Below are 17,743 nucleotides of genomic sequence, written 5' to 3' on the forward strand. Positions count from 1 at the left end.
TCTAATTCTTCCTCACATTTGGTCCCTGTCTGTTCCCCTTCCCCCCACAAAACTCCCTAGTGATTTGTCATTTTCCCACGTTGAGAAAGCCACAGGCCCTTCCCACTTCTGCATGCCACTCTCCAACTCTTAAATTGTCACTGTATGTCTTTCACTTCCCTTTCCACTGCCCTTGTCGGAGGTTTCCTCTCCAGCGGGGCATGAACCCTTCCCAGGCAGTGCCAGGATCACGGGGCCCACTAAAGAGGAAGCCGAAAGCCTGCACAGAGAAGTGAGGACCCCTGGAGGTGGAGGGCTGGCGTGTGGGCAGGACGGACAGCCCTCAGAGGCTGTGGGTCGCTGACCTGGTTTGAATCCAGCTCTGCCACTCACCTGCCGTGACCAATGGGCACCTGCTGTGCCTGCCAGCTTACCAGCGTGCTGTTCCTTCCCCTGCCTTTGGTAACCGTGCCCCAGTTTTTCTCTCGGGATTACTCCCCTCCCACAGCCTCCAGTCTGCGTGGGATTGGCTTTCAAAGCGCCCTGTCCTATCTGCCGAGGATCTGGTGAGGGGACCCATCCAGACCCACGAGACTCTCTCTTCCAAGGGTGGGGTGGCAAGCTGGAGCTCATTCATCTTGCCTGCGAGCCCCAGTGAGCTTGTCCATCAGCTCCCACTGCCTCCAGCCCCAAAGCGGACCTTATCCTTGTCCTTGCATGGCCTGCGTGCTTGCGTTGTCCTTGGGTTTTTCATAACGAGTGTCTGTTGCCGCAGCCCTCAAGGTCCACGCGATGCAGGGCCCCATCCTGGGAAAGTTATATAACCTTCTTGAGCTCCGGGTTCTGCATCTGTACACACGTCATGGGGTGAGGGGTAATGTGCTTAGGCCATCGTGGGTGTTCCACAAAGATTTCATCCCTCCTTCCCTGCCCTGCAGAAAAGATGGCCTTTAAAAGGAGATGGAACCCGCCCCCATTCCACAGGTGTCCAGGGGCAAGCGTCAATGGTGATGTCTCCTGAGACCCCACGTTCCTCTTTAGGACCTCTCCCCTCTTTACGGAATTCCTTGGGATCTCACCAAAGGATGAGCAGTGGTTTACCTGTTTCAATGGGGGAGAAGCAGAATTTCAAAAACGCTTCTCCCGAGGAATGAAGACGTGAGATTCTCTAGCTGCGGCCTTTGCCGAAAGTCCTGGCTCAGGCTCCTACACGGCCGCGCTGCCGTGCTCAGTGGATTCCTCCCTTTGTAAACCTACAACCAACTTGGTTTTCAGAGCATATTCACCAGCAGACTTGGCTGAGGGGCCTGCTGTTTCCCATGGTGACTCACGACTGGTAGGCACCAAAGATCCTCCTATCCTCCAAAAAGGCTCAGCAGGCATCCTCTGCCCTGGTTAGCGAGAGCCCGGAGCTGATGTGGCTCACGTGCCCAGCTGCCTCCCAGGGTCCTCGTGGAATCCCGGGCCAGTCTCCAGAGAGCACTGTTCTCGATGAGAGAGTGGGAGGTAACTAGTGATGTTCCCGAGGCCACAGCGGGCTCCACGGGGAACCCACTGGCAGTTCCAAAGGGCCGGCCACAGAGGCTTCTCAAAATAATAACTACTAGTCGTCTCACCGCTGTTTACTGCTTCACATCAGGTGGGAACTAAGTTCATCAGCCTTCCTTTGCAAACACAGAATCAGGCCTGAGCCATTAAGAAACTTGGCCAAAGTCACATGGCTGTTTGGAGATAAAGAATCTCACCCCGGTTGACATGATGGCAAAGCCTGTGCTCTTCACAGCTACGCTCTCTTGCGTCTCTCACACTCCGGGGGGAGGCCCACCAGGACCCCCACTGACAGTCATCAGGGGGTCACCGGCCTCCCGGAGGAGATCATGGAGAGTAAAGTGAGCCAATCTCCAATTCTGCTGCTCGGCGGCAAAGTGGCTTTGGAACGTGGAGTCCCTCTCTGGTCCCCAGTTCCCTCCTTTGTAGGGTGGAGGACAGGACACCCCCTCCGCCTCAGTGGAACGAGGTCATCTACAACATTCTACACAGAATCACTGTGACGGGCATTGCTGGCCCACAGTGAGGAGACACCAGCAGAAAAGGGAGAACAGTGAGGAGGTACCGGGAAGGAAGTGGTTCCATGTGGATCCGCGGGGACCTGGATGCCTGCCTCCTGCTGCTCCAGGCTGGAGGGCCCAACAATGGCTCTTCTTGAAGGAGCCCATAATGGGTGCAAAACCACAGGATTCTGCAAGTGCACGTGAAGGCTTCCTCCTGTGGGTCTCCACCGAGTCCTGCTGGTTCTTTTTCCCACGTCCCCTTGGGCCTAAAGATCTTCCTGCTTCGACTGGGAAGGAGTTGGAGAAGGTGGAAATGGGAAGGGAAGCCCAGACCTCGAACTTCCTGCCCTGGCATCACCCACAGACCCAGTGACCACAGTATTTTCTCTGCCCTGTTCTGGCAAGCCGAGTGGCTTCCCCTCACCCACCCCGTGGCCACCTCCTCGTGACAGAACAAAGGAGCCTGGCTCTTTTCCTCCAGTCCAGAGAGGGTTCCTAATTGGCTTTCCATTAAAGAGAAAATAGACTACTGTTTCCACCTCATTATTTATGAGCCTTTCTGGAAGTGCATTTCCATGCACTCTGGGATTACTCACGCCCATTTTGCTTGGCCATATTTTATGATCTGTTTTATTTATTCAGGGCCTCTATTGGGTACTCACATCTGAAACCAATTAAAAACCAAGAAATAGGAAAAACCAAATAAACACCTGGAGATGTCCAAACCCAGTCTTTCTGAAGCCTGTGATTGGGAGAGTGGCATGGCCATGCCCGTAGTCTAGGCCATGGGAAATGGGGACCTTTCTCCTAGAGACATCAGGTGACAAGGCCACACAGATGACAGTGCATACATTCAGAGACCTGTTGCCAGAGCTTGGGCTGAGATCGCCTGGTTCCTTGGCTCACCTGGGATCTCCCTGTGCACGGCAGGGCATCACGGATTCATGTGTGAATGCCCCTCTGTGCCTGGCACACGGCGAGAACTCAAAACTTCTTTGCTCACTCTTGTGTTCATTACCATCACAGCTGCTGAAGCAACAATATGGAGAACTATCTCTATGAATTCGGGAATGGTTTGCCTTTAAAAACACTGCCTCTAGCTCTACTCCGTAAGGATTCTTAGGGGTTAACGTGCTCCCTTTCCTTTTGTGTGTGTGTCGGGGGGGGGGGGAAGCAAAGAAAACTTTAATGAGGATTTGAGGTACAAGAGGAAGATGGGGAGGACCTGTGTTCAGCCCCAGCCACCTCTTGTATCCATGGCTCCATGGAGGTTTTCAAGTCCTTCCTCTGCTGCGCGTGAGGCTTATCTCGTCTGCCGTCCTCGTAAGTGTCATCATCAGCTCATGGCGGCACAAGGGGAAGGGCAGAGGTGATGGCAAGCCATCTCAACGACAGTCTCCTCCTCCAGCCTGAGAGGCCCTGATGACTGTTCTGGGAAGGTTCTCCACCAGTCGTGGCAGCAGGTGGAGGCGGGTTGGTGACTACCAACCCCACTTCTTCAAAGTCCATCCTATTGAAAAGTGATCTGCTAGAGCCGGCTACCCTCCCGCTCCTGACTCCCCCTAAACACGCTTCCTTTCAGTTGCAGAAAAGCAACTGCCAAGCTTGGTTTTCCCAGAGACCTGCAGTGTTTCATCAAGACATAGCCTGGTGGGGATAGGGGTCTCAAGGAGAGGAAGGCAGGTCCTCCCTTCTTTGGGCGGGCGAGGGGGGGTGTCTGAAACCGTTTCACTCATTTTTCTAGAATAAGCTTTGGAGTCTGTGTCCATGGACAAGCCATCCTGCACCGGTTTGTCTACATAAGATGCAAAGAGGCCCCTCTTTCATTCTGCCTGCACTATCCCTGCTGGAACTGGGGGCCTCTCTGCCCGCATTGCCCACCTTCACCCTAGGGAGTCGGTACGTTGGTTGCTGGTCTCTGTCCTGAAGCCAAATGCCCCCTTCTTCCCTGTACCCTGAGCTGGGTGCTCAGATGGTATGGAGAGTGACAGGTGCAAGGGCCAAGAGCAGTCCTCTGAGACAGCAGCAAGACGGTAGAATGCCACGCACTGTGGAACTTTGCAGTGTTTCTGTTGGGGTTAAAAGAAATGAAGTGGGGTGAGAGGTGGGCGAAATGGGGGGAGACGTCAAAAAAGGTACTAATTCCCGGTTATAAATTAAGTGCACCATGAGGATGTAATATACAGCACGGTGACTACACTGAATAATACTGCATCATGCATTTGAAAGTTACTAACAGTAGATCCTAAAAGTTCTCATCACAAGGGAAAAAAGGTATAACTATGCATGGTGACAGATGTGAACCAGACTTACTGTGATCATTTCACAATATGTACAAATATCAAATAATTACATTTTACACCTAAAACCAATACGTTATATGTCAATTATACCTCAGCAGGAAAAAAAAAAAACCTTACGAAAGGCATTAACTTAGCACAGAAAAAAATGAAAGAAATGATGTACATCACATCTCTGACTTTTTTTCTTCCCGAGATATTTGTGGTGCTAATTGTAATCTGATTTCTCCCCCTCCCCGCCGCCCCCGCCCACGCACAGTAGGGGAGGGAACTGGGCCCCATAATTCTTAGGGCTAATGCTCCTTACAGACTTATCCTTCCCAATCTCTACCTTTCCTTAGTAACTTATATCAATCGTTCCTTCCTTCGTTCACTTACTCATTTGTTCATTAATTCAACAACGTGTTGAGTGTCTCTATGTAGCAGGCACTGGCCGTTCATCTGCTATGATGCTCAATCAAGCCTTCTTCCTCCCACTAGCAAATTCGGCCTGAGCCTTTCTCCTGGGATAAGACAATTTAGAGGTTTACTCCCCACTTTGAATCTAGAGAAGAACTCTAGAAGAATCTATAGAAGTATAGAAGTTCTATAGAACAACTCTAAAAGCCATCAAGTCTTGAGACAGGAGGGGAACTGGGAAACCAACACAATTCTACCAGTCCACAAACCATGACTTCCAACTTGGAGGTCTGCCCCCCTATATCTTGGTCACATTCTGGCAAACATGACAATGTCCTGCAGCTACTGGATGGCTGACCTGATGCTTCTGAATATGAGAAACAAAGAGTGAGAGAAAATGTTGGAATTCCTATACCCTTGGTGCCAGGGACCCCAGTGGCCACTGGGGAAGGCTTCTTAGATTAATATTTGTAAATTCCTGAAACAAAATATACGGGATGGAAAGGAAGCCAATTATATTAGAATACAGTTATCAAAATATTTTTTAATTGTGGTAGGGTAACGTAGTGCGACTTTATAAACACATTCAAATAACAAAGTAATGCATTTTAAATACAGGCAACATTAACTCATTTTATTCTTTAAATATAAAAATTTTTTAAGTTTATTTATATTTGAGAGAGAGAGAGTGCAGGGGAGGGATAGAGAGAGAGAGAGAGGGAGAGAGAGACAATCCCAAGCACTGACAGTGCAGAGCCTAACGTAGGGCTCAATCTCATGGATCATGACATCACTACCTGAGCCGAAACCAAGAGTTGGACGCTTACCCAACTGAGTCACCCAGGCGCTCAGACACTCAATTGATTTTGTTTTTAATTTTGATGGTTCCGACGGCTGATTCCCAAAGAGAAGTTGCTGCAAAATTATTTTAAAAGCCCACAGCTTGCTTTACAAGGGACACCTGAATCCTCCAAAGTTTATGGAGTTAATCTCCAATTGTGGGAACACACGACTGCAGCATTTGGTGGCTGAATTACTAGGGTCCAGAGTTGCTCCAGAGTTGGCAAGTTATGACCATAAGTATCTGCGGACAGGAGCGCTGTGATCTTCTGCGATCTGGGGAACAGTCAAATAGCTGGCTTGGTGTCCAAGTAGAGTACAGATGATACTTCAAGATCTGTAATAATTGGATATAAAATATAAAATATATAGAAAAATATCTGGATTTCTTGTGGTGACGAGGTCACAGGTACTACTGATTTCTTTCCCACGCTCACAAGAGGAGGAAATACTGAAATTCAGTAGGAGGCTATCGAAAAGATATCATTTCTTCCCATCCAAGTTCCCAGACCCCACAGAACACCTTGGACGTCCACGGACACCAGACTAAGAAGGACCCTTCTAGAGGAAGATGAGGAGGAGCCGAGATAAAAAGTCAGCCAGACAACACAGATCTGGAAAATTCCAAACATAGGGCAGCCCATGGGATAATCTCAGCACACAGGGCCCAGGAAGGCCTTTAATGAACAAGACTGGCCTCATCCTGATGTTTGAGCTGTAATGACGCAGACCCTTCTGCTCCTGGCGAAATCCTTAGCCAAGTCTCCTCACTCCCATACGTGCTTCAAGTGAGTGGGGTTTGTAGCAGAAAAGAAGGGGCTACATTTCATGACCGGATCCATCCATCGGGACTGTGTATCTGTCTGTCAATGGGACCGATTCAGCACAAGTGGGAATCCGGGCCAGAGAGGTAGCGGTCACCTGGAAATTTGCAGACCCTCAGGGAGGGCTCCGGTCCTCCACGGGGCATGCGGTGCAGGTCTAGGTGGATCTCATTTAGATCTCAGCGTCCTGGGGACCCCTGCAGACCTCGGGTGGCATCTAGAAAGCTCACGGAGCCTTTTGCATAGGAGGAAATCAATAACTCACAGCTCTGATGTTTGAGAAGCTGGAGGAGGTTGAGGAGGGACTCCATTGATCCTCCCCCACCCCCCCACCCCCGTCTTCTCGCTCGCTTTTTTCATGGCACAGAGCCCTTCCCTGTGGCTCGGGCACCCAGAAGAGAGGTGAGGCCTGACTCGGTTTATGGTGCTCCCGTCACCGGAGCTAAGGCTTGGGCCCGTACAGAAATCTGAGCGAGAAACTGGCTCGTGGCAGTTGCCAAGCCAGGCAGCGTTTGCCGAAGAAGCTCTAATGAGAAGCCGACAGACGAGTCCCCTTTGCCCTGCCCTGCCTCCAGCAAGACGGCCGCTTCCCCACGCGGCCTTCTCCACGCTGTTTTCTAACTTTTCCTCCTAATCTCCACCTCAATTCCTCGTTCCCATTCTTCTGAATGTTAAAGTCACGACCTTTGCGGTTTATGGGCCACCAGAGACTGAACTAAATGTGTTAGCTCTGAGTCCAAACAAGTAATAGCCGGCCAATTAAATTAATAATCCATATTGTTACAGTGTTTAACCACGGCTGTTTCCTCAGCGGTCTGTTTAAATCACAGCCAAGGCCTGACCTATTAAAATGAATAACTGGAATTATGAGAAACTCCATTTAATAAACACAGTGAGGAACGCAGCACAATTGGGCATGAAATATTTATTACCACTTGAAGCAGAGAGCTGTTTGGGACTTTAAGATGGCGTTAATGAATGCGTTTTAATTTCTGGCTCACAAGGTGGGAGGTGGGGCTGGAACCGAGGGCCCTTTGGCAGATTCCTGGAAAGATCAGCTCATGTTGTGTTATTGCATCGTGCTGGGGCTGTTTGTTTACGCGTGGGCCTCTGCCAACCCACTGTGGGAGCGGGAAGGTGGGCATGGGACCACTTGTTGAGCCAGCACATGCTCAGTGAATGCTTGCTGGGTGGGCGGAGGGGTGGATACGCGGATGGAAGGGTAACCCATAAAACATTTTGACACCGTGATATCCACACTTCGGGGATAGAGGGCAGATAAAAACACTTAGCACTGTGCCTGAGACGTGCTAAAGCCTCAGTAAACGGTAACTGCCATTATAGTTTGGAGAGCAAAGTCTGGTTAATTTACTGGAAAGTCGGTGCTCACATTTGGCAATTCCTCGGGAGCCCGAGACCTGCCCCAGGACCCTGACTGGCCCGTTTGTCTTTCTGCGCGCTTGGAAGCCTGTTTTAGATTAGATGTTTTTGTTTGAATACTTTTGGCTTTTCTCAGAATGGAGTCTTCTTGTCCTTGCTTTCCCAGAGCTCCACGTCTTACCTCTGCATTTGCCCCGACATGTCCCGTGTTCCCAGGTAGGACTCTGTTCCCCAGAGCCGGTCCCCCTTTCCCAGACCTCAGCTCTGAAGTTCTGATCATAGGTTTGGAAATTGTGGTTGCTGTAATGATAGCCCTTGGCAAGTCTCGTAACCACCAAGTCAAGCGGGGTTGTTATTGGGGATCTAGGAGCACGATAACTGGGTCTTCTCTATAGGAGATACCCCAGATGGGAAAAGGAGGGGTCAACTCCGGCCAGAACTTGCTTTCCAGAGAAAGCGGAAAGCAGGCAGACCCAGCTATATGCTGATGGAACACACTGGACCTTGTGAGGGCCTACGCCGGGGAGGTGGCGACTCCCGAAGGCCTCGCCTCGGCTTCCCCTTCAGGAGCATCCAGGGGCCGTCTCCCGGAGACCACAGAAATACCCCTCAGCTCCAGTCGCCGCGTACCCAAGGCTAAAATTAAATGTAGTAATGAATGCAAGGCAGGCAAAGAGGGGTCTCATTTGGAATAGGCAGAATCTTGAAAATACAAAGAGAGGAATGTGGGCTTGTTTCTCTTTCAGTGTGGAGAGAATGGTTCTGACCTTGTGGAGGGTTTGATGGTGTCTCACCACCTCTCCACTGCGTTCAGAAGCTAAGAACGATCCCAGGCAGGAAAAGCGTCCCAGGTGGCCAGCGCATCCTCACGGGCCGTGAGGTGGAAAGCTTGCCTGACCCTGAGTGAGGCCTCAGAGGGCTCTGTCGGGCCCGCGTGTCGCACAACGCCTGCTGTCAGTGTTAGTGTCCACGTCTTCAACGTCTTGAATCCTTAAGGATGCTTACAGGATGATGGGTGTCATGGCGGCCGTCTTGCTCTTGCTTTCCCATGTGTTGGCGGGAGGCTTCTGTCAAATGCAAGATGTCTCTGCCAAAGATGCCTTCATGGTAGAAGCCTTCAGAATTCAAGAAAAACCCAAGGTAGACTTGTTCCTCACCACCCATCCCTCCCCTCCTAGCTGTGAGTTCCTGCAGGGTAAGCCTGTGTCTTCCTCGTCTTCATATTCCCCGCTGTCACTTGCACCGTAGACGACGTCTTTCTGGTTCTAAGCAAACGTTTGTGCATAACGGAAAGCCACCACTTACGGAGCCTGTATACTATCCAAGCCCGGTGCTAAGTTCCTTGCCCGCGCTCTCTCGTGTCATATTCCCAGCCACACTATGGCTTTCTACCACGATGCCCCAGTTTACAGATGGGGACACCGAGACATAAAGAAGCGGAGCACTTGTCCCGGATCGCCTGGATAACAAGTGGAAGCCCTGGAATTTGAACCCTAGTCTGTGCAATTTCAGCACCTTTGCTTTCGTTGCCAGGTTGTCCTATTTCCAAGAGACAAAGGTGCGTGGATACGTAGCTCCAGCCTCAAGAGTTTATAGTCAAGCAAAAGAAACAGACACATAAAGAGGTCATTAATTACAGTTATTAAATGAGCCCTACCCTGGTGACCAGGTGAATACCAAGGTGGTTCAAACAATCTAATCTGGAGGTTATCAGGGCAGCTTCCTGGAGGAGGTGAGACCTGAACTTATTTTATTAAAGGGTGAGAGGGTGGGCAGACAAAACATTAAGTGAAAAAAGAGACTATCCAAGCAGAAGGAAGAACGTGGACGATAGGAAAAGATCTTTGGGTCCAACATCCCAGAAGGATGGTTCTCAGTGGTAACAAGATGGCAGGACCCAATTACCAAGGAATAGGAGGAAGGCATCCATCCTCCTGCTGAGTTCTTCCTTGTGCCTTCAACTAGAGATGCCGATCATTTCCTCCCTGGCCCTCCCACACCCACTCCCCACAGACTCTTCCTAATGGACAATTCTATAGGGACAGACACCCTGGAGACAAAGCCCAAGTACCAGACGATTCCACGCCACCTCCAGCCATTTACTCCAAACTGAGCTCATCAGGTCGTCTCCCCCAGGAACTTGCACGTGAAACACTAAGAACAAATCAGTTATCTCTGGGGAGCTGGGCCGACGGGTCACACTGACACAGGGGCTGAGGTTGACGCGTTGTGGCACCCATCAGGGAATCACGGGCAAGCGATTAGGAAGCAGCAAAGCTGATGACCAAGAAAAGAGAAATAAACAAGCAGCTGAGATGCGCAAGCGATCCTAGACACCCAAAGAAGAAATAACAGAGAAAAGAGAACACAGACTGGGCCACAGCCGATGGAGAATAGAGGGTAACTGCCTTGGTTACTGAGTCGTAGGGCCATTTCTTGCCTTGAGATGGCACACACATTATAAAAAAACCCGTCTCTACTTGAAGCCACTTCATAGGGTCTCTGAAGACACTGAGAGACCTGAGAGAAGAGGCATCATTTCAGGGGTGGGTAGGCAAGGCCGTGCCTCCGAGGCGGTCCCAGAACTCGGTCTGGCTCCGACAGAAGGTGGTACCATGCCTCAACCAGACCTAATGGAAAACAGCCTTGGAATCATTGTTATGTCTGTGTGTAATTGTAAAAAGACGCAGTCTTCGCAGGACTTCTTTGAGAGCTCTCCTTTTACAGCAGGTTGAGCCTTTATCTACGCGATAAATTGTTGAGGTTATGATTACCCAGGGCTTGTCCATCAACAGTGTGGTGTTTTCTGCCGAGCGTCTACACTGATACTTCTAATTTCAATCTATGGCTTTATTTATCCGCGTCAGTGAGGAGTGTTAACCCCATACCAACATTTCCAAAGTAATCTTAAAAAGAAAAGAGTAAATACATACTGAACTTGTAACTTTTTCAGATGCAATCAATATGATTTTGGTGTGCCAGTGGCATTAAATTCATCACTGCAAGGTAAATATCAAACCATATATACTCATATATTCACATAAATGTGTATCAAAAACCTAGGGTGCCTGGGTCGCTCAGTCAGTTAAGTGTCTGACTTCTACTCAGGTCATGATCTCGCAGTTTGTGAGTTAGAGCCCACATCAGGCTCTCTGCTCTTAAGCCCACTTTGGATCCTCTGTCCCGCTCTCTCTCTCTGCCCCTCACCCACTTGTGGCCTCTCTCTCTCAAAAAGAAATCAACAGTAAAAAATTAAATTAAAAAACCTGTATGAATTTCTTGCCCCAGACCAGACATCAATCTTTATCCAGAGACCCCTAGTCTTAGTGAGAAATGGTATTTCTAGAACACAGTCTGGAAAGATGGAGTTCTCTTGGCGGTTGGATTGGTCGTTGTTTCTAAGAGTTTAAGTGGAAAGCATTGGAAAATATTTTTTTAAGGGAAACTACATCATTAACTTATACTGGATATCCAATTTAACTTACTTGATTTTACATATTTATTTCTTTGATGGTGAAAATCTTGGTTCCTAAGAGCACTAACATGATTACTCATTTGATATATTGGGAATAATTTCCAAATAATAACATAGATATTAATACTAACAATATGACTTTCAAAGTACAAAATGAGAGTGGAGCATCTGGGGGCTGGAAGGGAAGGGAAATAATTACTTGAAGGGTGCAGGACGTTTTTCTGGGGTGATGAAAATGTTGGAAACTAGAGAGGGGTCACAGTTACACAACGTCGTGAATGCACTAAATGCTGCTGAATTATACACTTTAAAATGGTTACTTGTATGTTAGGTGCATTTCAATTCAATAAAAAAGAAGGCAGCCTGACTGGCTCAGTCAGTAGAGCAAGCAACTCTTGATCTCCGCATTATGAGTTTGAGCCCTACACTGGGGACAGAGTTTACTTAAAACATAAACTCAAATCTAATAAAAAAGTAACAGAGACAGATTTCAGAGACATATCAACCACCTTTAAAAGTGTGGACCTTTACTAGACTCTCATTCAAATAAGCCAACTATTAAACAATAAACAGGGGTGCCTGGGTAGTTCAATCAGCTGAGAGTCAGACTTTGGCTCAGGTCATGATCTCATGGTTCATGAGTTGGAGCACCATGAGAGCTCAGAACCGGGAGCCTGCTTTTGATTTTGCATCTCCCTCTCTCACTGCCCCTCCTCTGCTCATGCTCTGTCTTTCTCCCAAAAATAAATGAAGATTTAAAAAAAAATTTTTTTTAATGTTTATTTATTTTTGACAGAGACAGAGACAGAATGCGAGTGTGTTAGGGGCAGAGAGAGAGGGAGACACAGGATCTGAAGCAGGCTCCAGGCTCTGAGCTGTGAGCACAGAGCCCGACGCGGGGCTCGAACTCACGGACCGCGAGATCATGACCTGAGCCGACATCGGACACGCAACTGACTGAGCCACCCAGGCGCCCCTGAAATAAATGAAGATTTAAAGAAAAATTTTTAAATAAACAAACAAACATGAAACAAACATATCTGAACACTGGATACTTGCAGGTGTACTAACAAATTATTGTTATGTTATTATTATTTTTTTTTAAGTCGACTTCACACCCAGCATGGAGCTCAATACAGGGTTGAACTCATGACGCTGAAATCAAGACCTGAGGTGAGATCAAGAATTGGACACTTAGCCAACTGAGCCACTCAGGCAACCCCAATTATTGTTATTTTTAAGTTTGGTAGTAATATCACAGCTCTGTGATAACAAAATAAAGAATCCTTTTGCATTTAGTATGTATACTGAAAATGTATAATGGATATGATGCTTGAGATTTGATTTAAAATAATGTGGGACAGGGGCCCCTGGGTGACTCAGTTAGTTGAGTGACAGATTCTTGATTTCTACTCGGGTAGCGAGTCATGGGTCATGGGACTGAGTCCCGCATCCAGCTCTGCACTGAGAGTGGAGCTTGCTTGAGATTCTCTCCCCCTCTCTCTCTCTCTCTCCCTCCCTCTGCCCCCTCCCCCACTCATGCTCTCCTCTCTATCTCAAATTTAAAAAATTAAAAATACTTTTTTAAATAAAACAATGTGGTGTATATGTCATGTATGTGAAGGGGAAGGAGGATGATGTAAGCGAAGCAAGACTGGCCACATGTTGTAAATGTTGAAGTGGGGTGATGGCTACAGAGGGATTGGTCTCTGCATTTATGTTTTTTTGTTAATTTCCATAATAAATTTAAAAAATAAATCCAAAAATTCGGCCAACCAACATTTTCAAAATAGCCTCCCTAGTGATCAAAGAAATGCAAATGAAAATGACAAGATACATTTTTCAACCGATCGTATTGGCAAAGGCTAGAAGAATATCAATACTCCCTGCTGGTGAGGATGCGACAAACAGGCGCTCTTCTGCATTCCTGGTTTACTTGGTATGACCTTAGTATCACCTTACTAGAAAGCATCTTGGCAATATGAATAAAAATCTCTAAATATGTGGAGGCCTTGGCCCTAGGAATTCTACCTCCTGTAATTCATCCAAAGGAAATGATCAAACAAGGGTACGAGATATCTGGTCAAAAATGTTTATTACAAGGTAATTATAATAGTCAAAATTTTTTAATTAACCTAAATACACACCAATAAGGACATGGTTTTAAGAATAAGGAAGTGTCACATTGTGGATACATACAGAGCCATTAAGAACTGTAATGCACTCTGGTCCTCCCCATTCACTAGGCAGACACATCTTCTGGTGCAGGGCCAGCAGTGTCCCCAAGACACAATGGTGAAGGTCAGAGTAAACGGATTTGGCCGTATCGGATACCTGGTCACCAGGGCTACTTTTAACTCTGGAAAAGTAGATATTGTTGCCATCAGTGACCACTTCATTGACCTCAACTACATGGTCTTCATGTTTTGTTATGATTTCACCCATGGCAAATTCCACGGCACAGTCAAGGCTGAGAATGGGACACACGTCATTAATGGAAAGCCCATCTCCATCTTCCAAGAGCGATATTCCACCAACATCAAATGGGCTGATGCTGGTGCTAAGCGTGCTGTGGAGTCCACTGGGGTCTCCACCACCATGAAGACTGGAGCTCACCTGACAGGTGGGATGAAGAGGGTCATCCTCTCTGCCCCTTCTGCTGATGCCCCCATGTCTGTGATGGGTGTGAACCATGAGAAATATGGCAACTCCTTCAAGATTGTCAGCAACACCTCCTGCACCACCAACTGCTTGGCCCCTCTGGCCGAGGTCATCTATGACAACTTCAGCATTGTGGGGGGATTCATGACCACAGTCCATGCCATCACCGCCACCCAGAAAATCATGGATGGCCCCTCTGGGGAGCTGCGGCATAATGGCTGCCCAGAATGTCATCCCTGCTTATACTGGCACTGCCCAGGCTGTAGGCAAGGTCATCCCTGATCTGAATGGGAAGTTCACTGGCATGGCCTTCTTTGTCCCCACCCACAATGTGTCAGTCATGGATCTGACCTGCTGCCTGGAGAGAGCTGCCAAACATGATGATATCAAAGAGGTGACGAAGCAGGTGTCAGAGGGTCCCCTCAAGGGCATCCTGGGCTACACTGAGGACCAGATTGTCTGCTGCAACTTTAACAGAGACACCTACTCCTCCACCTGTGACGTTGGGGCTGGCATTGCTTTCAATGACCACTTTGTCAGGCTCATTTCCTGGTATGACAATGAATTTGGCTACAGCAACATTATGGTCCCCAGAGCCTCCAAGGAGTAAGAGCCCCCTGGACCACCAGCCCCAGTGAGAGCAAGAGGAAGAGAGAGGCCCTCAGTTGCTGGGGAGTCCTTACCCCAACTCATCCCCCAACACGCTGATAATCTCCCAACCTCTACAGTTTCCATCCTAGACCCTCTGAAGAAGGGGAGGGACTTGGGGAGACCTACCTTGTCATGTACAGTCAATAAAGTATACTGTACCCAGCCCCCCACAAAGCTATAATGTAGATGTATATTTATTAACATGGAAAGATGTGTCATAGCTATATCAAGGAGGGGGAAAATCAAGCTCCTAAAGCTATGTATAGTAAGATACTTTTTTGTTCTTTAAAAAATAGAAGGAAAAATGGCTAACAATGATTACCTCTTGGTGGTAAAAACATGGGTTATTTTTGTTGCTTTTCTTTTGCTTATTTTTTCACTTTTCTAAATGAATTTTGAGTAGTTTTAGCATTCTAAATAATGAATTCCTGTGTAATCAAAATAGCCTTTGCCTAATGAAATGACATGATATCTGGAATTTGCTCCAATCATCTAAGGTTGGGCTATGGATGAAACAGGTTTGGCTATGAGGTGACAGCCCTTGAAGCTGGGTGATGGGGTAACTAGGGGCTCAGTTTACTTTGTTCTCTACTTCTGTATATGTTTGGAATTTTTTTCATTCTACCATTTTCCCCAATATATCCTTTTTCAGTCCAAAGTGACATCTTGTCCTCTCTTGTCCTGTTCCTCCCACAATACACCTCCAGAGATCACAAAGTCCAGCACCTTGGCCAGAGACATTAATGCTGTCTGATGTTTTGATGAGTAAAATGGCTCACCTCTCCTGTGGTCAGAAAGGCATTGGGTTGGAAATGCTCCTCCTGTGAGATTCCCCCCTGCCCACCTTTCCAGCCTACACAAGACAGGCGCCTGGGGCCAGAGGTGCAGACTTCAGTCAAGAGCTAACTGGCCCACACAAGAAACAAAGTCACAGCCTTAACACCTTTACCAGCCTGATTCCTGTGTCACCCTATCTATGATTGCCTGCCATTGCTTCCTCCCACGTGGGGCTCTCTCTGTCTCAGAGGGAGGAAGTATGGGTTAGTGGATTTGGCATACCCAGCCTAAAGATTGGCTCTTCTCACTTGGCTACTGCCCTGTGCTTTCTCACCCAGGCATATTGGCTACAAAAGTACCTAGAATGCAAGAATCACCATGAATATTCATGAAGTCATATTACAAATAATACGTCTTTAAAAATGAATAATCTTCTCCCACACGTTGAGTCACTTGGAGATTGTTAATAGTGTTGGTCAGAAAACGGCAGCCCAAATCGGCTCCACCATCTAATTTTGTGTGACCTGCAAGTCTAGAATGGTTTTTTACATTTTAAATCATTGAAAAAAATCAGAAAAATAATAATATTTTGTGACACATAATGCAAGATTAAGTTCAAATTCCAGTGCCCATAAATACAGTTTAATTGGAGCATAAGTCACAATCACTTGTTTACACGTTGCCCGTGGCTGATTTCACACTACAATGACACAGAGTTGTTTGTGATACAGACCATATGGCCCATGCAGCCTGAAATATTTACTATCTGGCTTTTTAGAGAAAGAGGTTGCCGACCTCTGGCTTGAGGGTCTCCTAACTACTCTTGTGATTCTCTCTTGCCTAATAGAGCCGAACGGCAATGCCATCCTTTGCCAGTAAGTGAGACTGTCCTCCACACGTCAGCCTCAACCGTCCAGGTTTGAGGCTCTGGGTTTTAGAAAATTCATTCACCCATCCAATGAAGGTGTAGCGAATGTCGTCAACTTTGTGCCACACGCAGATTTAAGTTCTGGATTCATAGCAGTGCCTGAAACAAGCAAAAACCTCTGCTTTCTTGGAGCAGAGGTTCTACTAAAGAAAGATGACCACAAACAATGTTTGTTGAATAATAATATGCAATATGCTAAGTGGCATTAAATGCTATGGAGGGAAAAAAAAGGGGGATAAGTGGGTCAAAGAAGGGGAGAGTAGCAATTTCCAATCAGGCTAGGAAAGATCTCATTACAAGGTAACAGTTGAGTAAAGACTTGAAGGCAGTAAAGAGAAAATCATGGATACACCTAGTAGAAGAACATTCCAAGCACAGGAAGAGCAAACACGAAGGTCCTGATGTCCACGTGTCCTTCATAGTCAAGGAATATCAAGCACAAGGAGTGGTTGAGGTCGAGGTCAGTGAGGCAAGGGGTAGAGAAGAGATCATAAGGGCTCTTAGGTGCCATATTGATAGCATGGCTTTTGTCCAAGGTGAGATGGGAAGGCAGGATGGAGCATAGGAGCAGAGAAATAGCATAGTCTGACATCCAATTCCTTATTTCACAACTTTATGTAAATGAGGCATACCTTTCCATTTATTCTGACTCCTTGAGTTTAAAGAAGCATCAGAATGTATGAAAACAAGTATAAAAGTTTAGGAAAAAGGAGAACAAACACATCAGTGAGTGTTTTAGTTATCCATTGCCGTGTGACAAATCAACCCGAAGCTTAGTGGTTTACAAGAACAATATTCTGTTATTTCCCCTGGTTCTGTGAACGGAGTGGGATCAGCAGGGCGATTCTTCTTTTTTGTACATCAGTGGAACTGGGCTGGAACGTTCAAGCTTTCACTCACTCATATTGTTCCTCTATTTAGCCTCTCCTCGTGGCTAACTCAGGTTTCTTCACAGCATAGTGGTCTTGGGTGTCAGAGCTGGCTTCGAGAGAAAATATAGAAGCCGCCAGACTCTTAAAGGCTAGACCCAGAACCAGCACGGCACCACTTCTGCCACATTCTATTGGCCAAAGCAAATCAAAAGCCAATTCGGATTCAAGGATAGGAGAAAAGAGATCCCCCCCCCCCCCCCCCCCGCCCAGTGATGGTTGCTTGATGGGTTGAGCTGTGTTCACAACCTGACAAGAAGAAATTGTTGGTGGCCATCTTTAGAGCTTCTCAGAATGGGCAAGAAACTCTGATTCCACCCCAACCCCATAGAACCATGAAACTCTTAGTGTCCCTTCCTCTCCTTTTGACCATTGCATATGCATGACATTGACAAGTGTGGTTAATAGATTATGGCTGATTACCTTTGGGTTCTGGCATCATGAGATTCCCTAAGTCTTGAAAATCATTCTGAGAAGCATCTTGAGTCCTGCATCCATAGACATTGTGTTCATTTTCCTCCCTAGTTCTGCTGGCCCAGCTGTCTGACT

At 47.3% G+C, this 17,743-nt stretch overlaps 1 protein-coding gene across 1 annotated transcript; it reads left to right on the top strand.

Moving 5' to 3' along the window:
* The first annotated feature begins 12,464 nt into the window (after positions 1–12,464).
* On the top strand, positions 12,465–15,749 carry LOC123577532 (glyceraldehyde-3-phosphate dehydrogenase-like). The gene is given in 2 exon segments (XM_045439804.1): positions 12,465–14,115; positions 14,117–15,749. Coding segments are annotated over 2 exon segments (1,113 nt in total). The 5' UTR covers positions 12,465–13,405; the 3' UTR covers positions 14,520–15,749.
* The last annotated feature ends 1,994 nt before the right edge of the window (positions 15,750–17,743 follow it).

Source organism: Leopardus geoffroyi, chromosome D2, assembly GCF_018350155.1.
Source record: "Leopardus geoffroyi isolate Oge1 chromosome D2, O.geoffroyi_Oge1_pat1.0, whole genome shotgun sequence".
Classification (NCBI taxonomy): Eukaryota; Metazoa; Chordata; class Mammalia; order Carnivora; family Felidae; genus Leopardus; species Leopardus geoffroyi.